The sequence below is a fragment of the Chaetodon auriga genome, chromosome 10, assembly GCF_051107435.1.
Source record: "Chaetodon auriga isolate fChaAug3 chromosome 10, fChaAug3.hap1, whole genome shotgun sequence".
NCBI lineage: Eukaryota > Metazoa > Chordata > Actinopteri > Chaetodontiformes > Chaetodontidae > Chaetodon > Chaetodon auriga.
Window position 1 is genome coordinate 10,318,660 of NC_135083.1, and position 12,725 is coordinate 10,331,384.

Genomic DNA, 12,725 nt, shown 5'->3' on the forward strand with positions numbered 1-12,725 from the left:
TATTGAGATTTGGGGGTAAAAGCAGCAATACTGCAATGTAAGAATACTCAAGTACTATCAGCAAAATATATTTAAATATCAAAGATAAACTACTCATAATGCAGAAAAATGCCCATTGTGAGTGGGTATACTATTATATGTCATTATATTCAATGATTAATAGTGATGCAGTCGGGTGTATTTTACTGTGACAGATGGTTCAGGTGGAGCTCATTTGAACTATGATCTGATATGATCGTTTATGTTTTGAGTCCATCACATGATTTGGATATACAATCTAAAGCTGTAACATAAATGTAGTGGTGAGTTAGTTAAATTCCACCACTGTTAACTACTGTTTTCACTTTAACATCCAAAACTACAAGGTAGTGTTGGTGAAATCCATTACCAGTAATCCTAATAGAGTATTTGACATTGTGCTGCTACTTTAACTTGAGTAAACGGTGTGAGTACTTCTTCCACCCCCTTACAGACTGTAAGAGAGCGGCTGAAAGTTGCGCTGAATGCAGAATATTACATAACGACAGCCTGCTAACTCATAGATCCAGGGAGCGGACGGACCACCTGAATAACCTCGTAGGCACTGCGCATATCTCTGCCCCACGGCAGCTCCTCTGCACGGGCACCATCACGTCTCCATCCGGCAAGGACGGGTCAGGAGGAGAGTACATCCTGGTGCTCCAACGATGCTCCACGGACGACGACGCACATACATATTCTATACTGCACCGTCATGATTGGAGAGGGACGGCAGCCCAGAGGCGTCTCTCCCCGGCGTTTTTGGACGATTCTGGCGGATGACTAGACCGCTTTAGAAAAGACTAGGTTACTTCCTGACTAACCCTACCGATCAGACGAAGAACTGCGTGGCTCGGCCGGAGGAGGCTGGAGAGAAAAACTGACACGTGGATTACTCCTCCTAAGGCATCAGGAAAAACAGGCTGCCTGTGAGGAGCTCTGCTTCGTGCTCATCGCCGGCGATCCTGTGAGTCCAGTCCTACCGGCTATGGATTAAAATATCGAAGAACCCGTGATGTGACTGCGCGGATACTTTATGAGACGATTCGGCTCTTTCCTCTTCCTCCCAAACCTTTAACTTTTCTGACTGATCGACCGGAAAGAGATAGAAAGTAAACAGCCGAAGCGGTTGAAAGGAGGCTGCTGTTAGCTCGCGTTGAATGGCAGTTATTCAAAAATATGGCAAGAACTATAGTCCAGATTTGGTCTGTCACAAGGAGAACCATCCGCCTGACAAGATCGGAGCCCCTGGATGTCACAAGAAGTGGTCTGAACACAACACCAACTGGTCCAGGTAACGTGTGTAGCCCTGATAGAGACACACAGGTTTCATAGTAGGGCAGTTCGTGTTTATTCAAGTCTGTGAAACTCGTTCGGCTCCTCGTGAGAAACCGGGAAATGTGTTGCATTTACACAACTTACACAAACCGCTAAATTAGCTGAAGTCTTCGTTCTGTAACCGTCAAGATCCTACATCAAGCATTATAGACATGCCAGCTTTTTGGACGATCAACCAAAGCGCCTCCACATCTGCCTGTAAAATGACACGTATCAGATCAGCTGTGGCGCCTCAGAGGCTTAAGGTTTAAGCAAAAAAGGAAGTCAGTCGAGCTTCCTTTATGAAAAATGGTCTTATAAAGCATCAGTGAATCGTTGCATTACTTTGAAACCAAACTCTTAAAGTTCATTCTGAGGATATTGCCCTTATTCTCTATACATGTGTTAGACTGTGTTACATTAGATTAGATGCTTTGAATTGAACCCTCATGAAGACAGAAGCTGCTTCATGTTGAATGCATTTAAGAGTGCAGACTGGGATCAGTACTCCCCCCCCAGTTAGGTAAGACATCCCCTATCAGCTTGTTTTAAGTCCAAAGTTTGTGTCCAGATGTTGCATGTGTTCAACCAAACCTCAGGCACTTCCACCCATTCTACCCCCCCCCCACCCCCCCTCTCCTGTGCAGGCCGGTGGCCAGGGTATGGACAGTGGTGCTGCTGCTCGGGACGTGCCTCCTCTACTGCGCCCGCGTGGCGATGCCCATCTGTGCCGTCAGCATGGCAGAGCAGTTCAGCTGGAGCAAGAGGGAGTCCGGCATGGTGCTGGGCAGCTTCTTCTGGGGCTACTGCTTCACCCAAGTGTTCGGAGGCTACGTCAGCGACCGGTGGGGAACATTTGAGATAACAGCAGGATGAGGGATACTTCATTGTCTTCACACTGGCATCTCCTGTGATATGAATGCTGACTGTGATGGTGCTTTTCAGCTGGCAGCTGTCAAAGCTTCCTGCTTGCAAAGTGTCATTTGCATGAGAGAAATGCGGTGATGCTAAATTTCTCTCATGCAAACAAACAGCCTGTTTGTGTTCACTCTGACTCGGCAGTTAAAGGATGAGATAAAGGCAGATGTTTTCTCTGTATTAGCTTGTCGTTAACTCTTGTACGCTCACAGCGTCACAAACAGATATGTATGTGTTTGAAGAGTTTCACTGCTCCGGGATTGTCACTCCAAAGTTTATAGTGTAAACTCGTTCCTCAAAATGTTTAGATTGTAGCTGTGACACCGGACAGACTCCCATCAGTTTGCACATAAGCCAAGAAGAACGGTTGAAGATGCTATTCCAACTCTGTTAAATCTTACTTTGAGGCATCTGGAAAGGAACAAAAAAACAACAACACAAAAAAAAACGGCCGACCTAACCTGGATTTTAACACTGTTGGTTAATTTCCATGTTTTGGACAGAGACGACAGACTGAGAGTAAATACTTCTTTATGTAATACACTCTCGTCTTCCACAGGGTCTCCTCAGGGCTGTGTTCTTTCCCCACTTTTATTTACCTTGTATGCAAATAAGAGTCATATTATTACAAAGACAGGTTTGTTCTTAAGTTTGCCGATGGCTCTGCGCTCGTCAGCCTTTTACACAATGGAGACCAGAGTCTTCGTTAAGTTGCAGAAGACTTTGTCAGCTTGTGTCAACAGTCTTTCCAAGAGCGTGTCGAAACCCAAAGCGGCGTTCATTGACTTTCAAAGGAGATCCCCTTCTCTTGCCCCGATCCTGGACGATAAGCTCACCTTTGATGCCAAGTGAAAGTGTTCTGCACCTCTTTTATTGAGTCAGTTTTAACATTTGCCAAAGTCACTGGTGCGAATTTATCAAATCTTCTTGGGCTCCCAGCGCTCTTTGTAGTGAGTTTAATTTGCTTCCATCGAGGCAGAGTTTCACATCCTTTTTATTCATTCGGCTATTGGCTTTTTAAGCAAATGTGATGTGGCCTGTGACTGGCTGCGGATGTGATTCAATAATCCCCTTTTCTTTCTCATATTTATTCATTCATTATTGTTCCACCGATCCTCCTGATGGTTTTGGTAACTGTTGACAACATAGGCATTAACCTGTGTACTTGTACTTAATTGTGTAGGTATGCATAACTTGTATGCATACCTAACTTTTAGATAAAGGCATGTGAGTTAACGCTAATACACACTGTCTGTGTATGTTCTGTGTCTACAGGGTGGGAGGTGAGAAGGTCCTCCTGCTGTCAGCAGCAGCCTGGGGGTCGATGACAGCCTTCACCCCCGTCCTGGCCCACTTCTGCTCCCAGCCAATCCTCTCTATGACGCTGGCGCGCTTCCTCATGGGCTTGTTGCAAGGTGAGACGGACGGCTTTTTAAGAGAGTGTGAACGAGATGAATTGCATCCTGATATTACTCTTAGTCAGATGAAACATAATTCTCTTAAGGCTTTTTGCTCTTTAAGGGCCTTGAAAGATGGGTCTAGGTCTGGAAAGGGCATAACAATAACAGTTATCCAACTTCAACTTTTGAGAGTGTGCTGCCCGTCTTTTCTTTTGTTATTAAATGTCATTTGTCACTTGTACTTTTTGTTGTATTCTGTAATAAAACCTGCTTTAAAAGCCCTTTGGGAGCTAAAGCTGATCTGATATGAAGGTTTCCACCAGAATGACATTTCCAGGCCTGTGTTGGTGACCAGCGTGAATCACAGGATGTTTAGTTTGGCCGGCTTAACGTTGTCTTTTCTTCATTGTGCTTGAGAGCAGTAATTAACCAGCTACAAAGGTGTAGTGATTAAGGAGTGTCTCAGTAATTTTTGGCAACAAGCTCTTGTAACAAAACACAGGTGTGGACATTGCTGGATTTCACATTTTTCCTCAGCTGCCAAAGTGTTTGCTGTATTAGTCACAGCGTTCATGTTTCCATGTTTGTTTTATGTGATGAGGTGGTTAAAAAAAATCTTCTTGTAAATATCAAGTGGTTATGTTTTGTGTCCTGATTTTCAGGAGTTCATTACCCTTCTCTGGCGAGTCTGTGCTCTCAAAAGGTGGTGGAAAGTGAGCGAGGCTTCCTCATGAGCACCGTGGGTAGTGGCTCTTATCTGGGGTGAGTCGAGAGTTGTGCAATAAGTGGGGAATGGTGAAAAACGAGCAAAGAGGAGGGCTTCATTTCAAAGCTGTGATCCCACAATCTATGTGCCTGATATTTGTTTGTTTTCAGAGTCCAGCTCGTTTAATCTATGTGCCTCATACAGTAGTTAATTATGTTGAAACATCTTGTTACGGGGTTGTGTCTGTGTGACTTGTCATGTCTTGCTGTGCCTTTTTTTTTTGCAGCACTCTGGTGATTGGAGGGGCTGGCTCCCTCATGTTGGACCTGTATGGCTGGGAGAGTGTTTTCTATGTGTCTGGTCTCCTCTCGGTCCTGTGGGCCTACTGCATGTGGAAATATCTGCTCAAAGGAGAAGGCAAGGGAGGCTTTAACTGTGCCGACATATTCCTATCTCGCAGCTGCTTATTTGTATAATTGGAGTCAGTGTCCTCTTGTGTGCCGACGTGCCTGTGTTCGTCTGTGTTTGCAGGGCCTATCATCACCCTGGAGTCCCTGGGAAGCGGTGGGCCCCAGTCCAAACTGTCCAAAAGACATTGGTTAAGGCTCCTCAAACAACCTGCAGTCTGGTGAGATAAAGATAAAGGAAGCGTGCGTGTGTCTTTCGTACAGTGTGGAGCGCCTTCGTCCATAGGCGTAGCTGTTTGCGTGTCCTCATATTCAGTTGAATGAGCAGCTGTAATTTTGCTGAGCTTGAGTCAGGGAGTTCTACTGTAATCTTGTGGCTATTTTACAGCAACGTCCAACCTCAGAAAACACATGCAGTACACAGACATTTCAAACCATGGAAATACGAGATAGGGCCTCATCCAGAAAGTTTTAGAAGCATAATTAAAAGGAAGAATGGAGAAATGGATAGAACATATTTAAGTCTTTAAGGACTTCATGAGGTTTCTGTAATACAACCATTCATGTGCTCTAAGATCCAGTTTATATGTGTATTCAATTTTAGAAAACGCGCCTAGTCTCTGGTTGCCTCAGCTGTCTGTTACTTTCTGTAATATTGAATTCTTCCATGCCCTTCCTGTCTCTCCCTATGGCCTAGATACTGTAATGCAGCTGATATGCTCCATTCCCGGTGACAGGGAGAACCTCTGTGGTTTTATTTGATGCACAGTATTTGATCCACCTTGAGCATAACAGACATAGATGATAGTTTGATGGCTCTGGGCTTAAAATATGCAAAAACTCTTGATGCTTTCAAACACATGCTACCTCCCTTGACACAGGTAGGGTTTAGACAATAGATGTCCAACAGGCGCGAGCTTCTGTCAAATCATGAGACGGTGCTCAAAGAGACTCTTCTTGAACAACACTGAGCAACTTTTGGTATACCTTCAATTTGTATCAATGCACTTACTTTCTCCGTTTCTCTCTTCGCTCCCTGACCAGCGCTGTGATCGTTACGCACCTTTGCACAGCGAGCACCTTCTTCACTCTTCTGTCGTGGCTGCCAACGTTCTTTAAAGACACTTTCCCCGATGCCAAGGTAACCAGGCAACCTTTTCAAACACCTTTGATCGTATATGTGATGTCAGGGTTGCGGGAAAAATGATGAAAGTAAAAACAGCCAGGAGGGTTGAAATGAACAAAGAATGGGCCGTTACTGAATAAACAATACTAAGAGTCTGCAGCCATGCCTGCAGCTGTGTGCGTAACTAAATGCTAAGGCAGGCTCATAAGCTCAAAACAATTATGCTGATGTTAAGCAGGTATAATGTTCAGCATGTTTACCGTTTACTTTGTGTTAGCATGCTAACATTCGCTAATTGCCACTAAATGCAAAGTACGCCTGAGCCCAGTGGGAGTTGTTATTAGTTTTGCAGGTATTTGATCATAAATGAAAGTAGTAGCCAGATTTTGACCTCATGGTGGCTCTAGAGGAACATTCGGGTGATCACCAAAGTATGATGCATCATCGGGAAACAGGAAATTTTGAGTCGATCCACCTGTTAGATGTAGACTTTTTTGCTGGATCAATAAAAACTGTGTCCTGCTGGGGACGCTAGATGAAAAGTCAGAGGATGAGCGCATGCATTAAGATTCATTGTCTAACAGACACACAAGTTCATAACAGACTACAAGAGATCACCTCAGGCTCCGCATTCCCTGCTGTTTCTGGTAAAGCCCATGAAATATGTTGTCCCTTCAGGGTTGGGTGTTCAATGTCATTCCCTGGTTGGTGGCCATACCGTCATCCCTCTTCAGTGGCTGCCTATCTGACCACCTCATCAGTCAGGGTAGGGTGTCTGAGGAGCACATATCAGAATCACTGCTAATGATAAAGCAGCCGGTAATTACCCGTCCTGATTTCTCTCTTGGTCCCCACAGGCTTCGATACAGCCTCAGTGAGGAAGCTGATGCAGGTACGGTATCTGACACTTGCCTTGTTGTTATGTGTGTATGTTACCTGTTTAGTCCACTCAGTCCAAAGTGTATGAACATCCTCTTTGCACTTGTACATGATGAATTATGGAAAATTTTGATTTAGTGTGTTTTTGTGTGCATTCATTCCTTTGTTAGTTTTTCTCCATGGGTGTGTCCAGTGTGTTTACCCTTCTTCTATGTGGCAACACCACCTTCCCCTGGGCTGTAGCATTTGTTTCTGCCACCATGGGCCTCACCACCTTCAGTCACAGGTACTGGCACCTAGAATGTCTCCACACTCTGTCTCTCGCCCTGACACTGGCACCTTTTTTAGACTCCAAAGGTCAGTTTGTCAGTATTGTGTTTTGTGTTTTGTTTCATATGCTCCCTCTTGGTGATCCCATTTGAAACCACTGCATTCATTTCCATCGCCATGAGGACAGCATTACATAGCAGCCTCGTAAATGTGCTAAATATCTCACCACCTCTTCCAGTGAACAAGCATTTTTTTTTTTGTCCCAAATTATACTGCTGGGCCCACCGAGCTCCACTGAGCTAAACCAGGGAGGACTTGGCAGCATCTCAGCTTCTATTAGGCCTGCAGTTAAAAAGTTTGGTCTGCTGTTTGGTCCACACAGAGCCGCTGATTCATTGAATTTCTTTGTGTTTTGCACTTTTGCTTTGACCACTTAAAGTAAATTCCCAAAAGTAAGAACATATTATCCTTCATTTGGCCTGGAAAAGGTCACGTCTGCTAAAAACCATTCATTAATCATTAAAGGGCCAGCGTATAGGATTCAGTGGCATCAAACAGTGAGGTTGCACATTGCAACCTGCTCCCTCTGTAGATATAAAAAGCTCATTCTAAGGTAATGAAAACACACCAGGTCTTATTTTCAGGTGTTAACACACTAATGAAAACATAACTGTGAATATTAATTTATCCTATGTTCTGCCAGTAGATCCCCTAAATCTCAAACACTGTTCCTTTAATATTTACTTCCCAAAACACTGGTGGAAGTAAAAAGTGCATTTCTGGTGGACTCAAATGCAGATTAATACACATTTGGTGGGCTAGTGTGTATTTATAGCAGTGAGATGATGTGTGTGGGATTAACTCAAAATAAACTACTGTGGCCGCGTTTATGGTAATTAAGCAACATGTCACCCAGCACAACAGTGACAGTCATGACATGGGGGAGTAAGACATGTCAGGCTTTGGCTGCTCAGACAATACTTAGTGAAGGGATCATTTCATTGTGGGATTTGTTGATAATAAGAAAAACATATGATATCACCAGACTTATCCTTTTAAACTGAGTGCATGTCCTTCACTTTATATCAAAGTAAAGGCATGAACGCATGCTAGAAAGGATGAGTGAGCAATAGTGAGTGAGTATCTATCTACAGAGGCAGAAGCAGACAATTAGGGAACTTTAAGTACTGTGTGAAGAAGCTTCAGCTGTGTGGTGTGATAAGACCTTCTGTTACTGAAGGACCTTACAGTTTGTTCTGTTTTTCTTTTCACAGTTTTTTGGGTTAGAAGTTACACCAATGTTTCTGATATGCCTCCAACTGTTGGTCAAGATGAAAAATTTGCTTTTATTTCAGATTTGTGCATCCGCAGTGACACTATTTATAATGAGTTTACTTTCTAAATAAAGATAATGTATTTTGTTTTAACTCAGGTTCAGATAAATCAAATACAGTGGATAATGAGCTTGGAGCAAAATATAGACCGTTTCTGATAAATTTACTGTGTTCTTTGTGATTTATTAGGCTGATTACTGGTTTTGCTTTGAGGAAACTGAGGATGTGCAACGGTTTAGCGCCTTATAAGATGAAATGGCTAACGACATGCATGTCTCTTGCAGCGGTGTCTCTTTAAATGTGCAGGATCTGGCTCCTTCCTGTGCTGGAGCTTTGTTTGGTAAGTTTGAAAAAAAAAAAAGGTTTTCTAAAATTTTCATGAACGCGAAACATTTCGGCACCGACCTAACAGATCATTTTTTAAACCACAGGTGAAATTTTCATGAAGATTTCTGAATTTTACATGTGTGTTTCTGCATTTCTTTTCCAGGTGTTATGAACACATTTGGTGCTTTCTTAGGTGAGTGTCTGTGATGAATCTTTCACCTGCAGTTGCTAAATTACTGTTTCCGCCTTCAATGATCTATTAAGTGAAATAATTCATCCGCTTCTCTAAATTCAAACTTTGAGCCGACGCGTCTCCTGTCAGTCATGCCGGCTCCTATGTGCCATGCATATTTCATCAAGGGAGCATAACGGAGTTTGTGTCAGATGAATAATACAGGAAACAGAGGACGACAGTTAGTGGCCCTGAGAGGGATGTTTAATGGACTGTGACATTTTCTCTTTGGAAAACTGAACAATCACATTGAAGATACTGTGTGCTTTGTTTATATCTTTTGTGATAATGCACCATTAATGGTCACTGTGTGTTCCTGCGCAGGGGTCCTGATGGTGTATTTCTCGGGGTACCTCATCGAGGCCACGGGCTCATGGGCGACTGTGTTTGCCCTCATCACCGCAGTCAACCTGCTGGGGCTCTGCACTTTCCTGGCCTTCGCTGAGGCCCGCCGGGTGGACATCGACTCCAGTAAGATCCGCCACCACAACATCCACATCTAAACAGTCATCAGAGGGACCGGGATGCCATTTCCAAAGGAGAGGCGACCCTGAGCAGCCAGCAGTTTGGAGAACATTGGAGAACTAGCCAATGGACGGTGAATGGCACACGGATAAGGCCTGCATATAACAACAACTTTGACCGGCTCCATGTCCGGTTGAGGAAACACTGCAACAGTTACTGAAAAGCACACAGCAGAGCATGCACAACGTTACTGAAAAATCACGTGGAGCGCCGAATCCTAACCCAGCTGTGTTAGAGGACGCTCTGTCATTTCAGGGCAGAATGAAAAAGGGTACAGGAGGGAAAAAAAAAGTCTACACTACCTCCCGGTCCCAGCTCGTGCAGCGTGTGGTGGCTTAACAGTTGCCGGGCTGCTGTTTTGGCTCGTCATTACAGAACGTGTTGCTCAGAAAAGTCATGGCAGCCGCTATCCGGTGTGTCGAGGGAGCCGTGCGAATGATGGATGTGTTTGTCTCAGGAGCTCTCTGACAGTTGTGACAGACCACCGTGGTGTGTTGCCGCCCTGCGGGGATGGGGGACACGGTGGGTGACGCAGGGAGAGTCCAGCCTCTCGTACCTGCAGTCTTCTTTCAGAACGCCCGACTCTCCCATCGCTGAGTGAACTGTCTGAGTGACGTCCTCATTAGCCAGCCGCTAATTACTCGGCAGGAGCTCTCATGTCGTGTACGATTTACCTTCTGTAGTCCCCGTTTCCATGGTTACAGGCTCGCACTATCGTTACAGTTCAGAGGGGATGAAAGGGGTCACGAGACCCTTCATGACAACAAGGCTCTTACTGAGTGCGTCCTCCCTGTTTGTCGCCTCGAGGAATATGTTTCGAGTAGGAAGACCAAAGGTTATCGATTCTTTCTATTGTCTTTCTATGTGATTGCATGTAATAGAGATACCTCACTTAATTATTTTGAGTACTTATATATTTATATGACTTTTGGTCGATTTCAATATTTTTAGAAAAGAAATATATTAAGGTAGATGACAGAAAAATAAATATTTATTAGGTAAGACGAGAGAAAATGATAGTAAATTATGCAGTAAATAGTCCCTAATGGCAGACCTTTCTGCAGGTCTATTTTCCTCACTTATTCTTCTTCTCTGAGCGGCACTTTCCTGTCTGAGGAGGCAGGTGTGGTGGAAAGAAACGTGTCCATATTATTATCTCGCTGAAAACTGCACAGGCACGCACGAGCAGGCTCTGCAGCATTTTTGTGTGTGTGTGAACCACCCTTATTATCACGCTTGACATCATTGTTCGCGAGGCGCGAGACAGGAAGTGATGTAAGCATTAAAGGAAGGAGAGAGTTGCCCCATTCCCTTGTCATGGTAGTGTCAGAGGAAGTTTAAATACCAGAGCCTCCAGGTTACACGCTGACACGATGAATGTTGAGTGACAGGTGTCCTGGAGAGCATTTGGTGCATTCATGTAACTGCAGAGAATGTAGCAGCGTGACGCTAACTGCAGAGTTCTGGCTGAAAGTGAAAGCGGCTGTTTGCAGCGTTTAGCGCCGACATTCACAGCACAGTTTTACAGTTTCTGTTTTACGTTCAGAAGATTTCATTTTTAGCGAAATGCTCACGTGACACCTTGAATCTATGCATTCATTCTTTTGTGCCTGACTGTGATCACACAGTATCATTTATTGGTCATTGTAACTTTTTGCCTTCTTTGTTGAAGTTTTGTTGCTTCTGTCTGATTTGTTATTGAATTATTCTAATTATTATTGTGTGTTATTGTTGGTCACACAGAAAGGTACGAAAGCTTACATTTCACTTTTTATAAACACTTGGAAGTGTTTCCTATGATTGAACGTTTTGTTGGTACGCATTTGATGTATGTTTACGGTCTTGGCCAGTGGTTACAAAAATGTGGGCCTTTTAGAGTAAAGATACATTTTTATGTACAGTACATCAAGGATTATTTGTTTGTGTGTGTTATGGAGTCTATAATTTATATGGATATCTGACCTGAAATCTGATATCCACACCAAGTGTCACTTTGACTGTGTCTTTTAGTGATCATACATAAAGTACACACTGTTATGTATTGACATAAGACCACTGCACAAACTCCTCTGCCTTCAACACTTCATCAACCAACCACGTTCCTCTGATGTTTCACCTGCCTTAGCAGATTTGCATTATTTACAGTTGCCTTCATCGCTTGTTCCTATTTTTGACATCCTGCATAGTGTCAACCTTTCCATGAGAAATAGCTGCAGTTCTGCTCACCATCTCACTGAAGGCTCCTGAAAGCCCTCTGACAGTTTTTTGATAACAGGTAAGATGCGTATAATTTAAAATAAAAATAAAAATAAAAAATACATTGATGCAAGAAAATGCAGTATTCTAATAAAAATCTATTTTGTCAACATTGGGGAGTTGTGTCAGTGAGCTGCATGTATTTTCTCTGCAATGCCACAGCGAGGCAGCACAGGACCAGTAATGAGGAGAGCACATGCAGCCATCCAGTCATGTAGACTGGATACCTCCTCTGTGATGATGTCTTGAAGTTGTCATTGAGATTACTTTCATCTTAAAGCAAAAATTTCTCATGATTGCATAAAAGAATATTTTCAAACGCGCACTACGTACAGGTCAAGAATGGCAAAGGTTTGTCCACTATGACGCTGAGAACCATTTCACTGTAGCCAATTCTGCATGTGGATCAGCTGCTGAACAGGTCCGAGTGCAGGCCTGTCCCGTTCACACCAGCAGCTCACCGCAGGCCCAGATCCCGAGTCCGGCCTAGCGGGACGTAAGTGGTGGCACCATATGGCAGGATGCTGTGTGCCATGTTGGCTAGCTGGCACTGCCCACGTGTGAATGGCCAGACGCTAGTCAACCCAACCCACTCCCTTCTCATGGGACCGAGCGGCTCAGGTTGCCATGGAGACGGGGGGCTTGTGGCTGCTGCGTGGCAATGAAAAGAAAGGGAGGGGTCACAAGTGAGTGAAAGTAACAAGTCAGATAGAAGTCAGTGGAGTGAGTTGGCAGTGGATTCGGCGTCTGATGTACAGTTCATAGAAAAACAGCCACGGTGTTAAAGAGATGGTCAGTTACTTATTGGAGTGCTCTCACTGACAGAAAATGGTGTTGTAAAAGCAGACATAATCATGATGAGTGGCCCACTATTTAATTAGCAGAGATGAAACACTGTAAGGGGAGTGTAGAAGAGAGGGGAGACGAACCCTCCCCCAACTTGTCGGCTGGTAAGAGTAACCCAGTAAAGGCAGGCCCCATCAGAGAGCCAGAGATACATGTAAATGAAA

At 44.1% G+C, this 12,725-nt stretch overlaps 1 protein-coding gene across 1 annotated transcript; it reads left to right on the forward strand.

Moving 5' to 3' along the window:
• The first annotated feature begins 515 nt into the window (after window positions 1-515).
• On the forward strand, window positions 516-11,825 carry slc17a9b (solute carrier family 17 member 9b). Its single transcript, XM_076742142.1, has 13 exons — window positions 516-1,312; window positions 1,983-2,180; window positions 3,529-3,668; window positions 4,316-4,415; window positions 4,646-4,776; window positions 4,891-4,987; window positions 5,811-5,907; window positions 6,571-6,658; window positions 6,750-6,784; window positions 6,942-7,057; window positions 8,660-8,715; window positions 8,866-8,895; window positions 9,259-11,825. Exons 1-13 carry the CDS (start codon window positions 1,179-1,181, stop codon window positions 9,435-9,437), a joined length of 1,401 nt encoding a protein of 466 aa, XP_076598257.1. The 5' UTR covers window positions 516-1,178; the 3' UTR covers window positions 9,438-11,825.
• The last annotated feature ends 900 nt before the right edge of the window (window positions 11,826-12,725 follow it).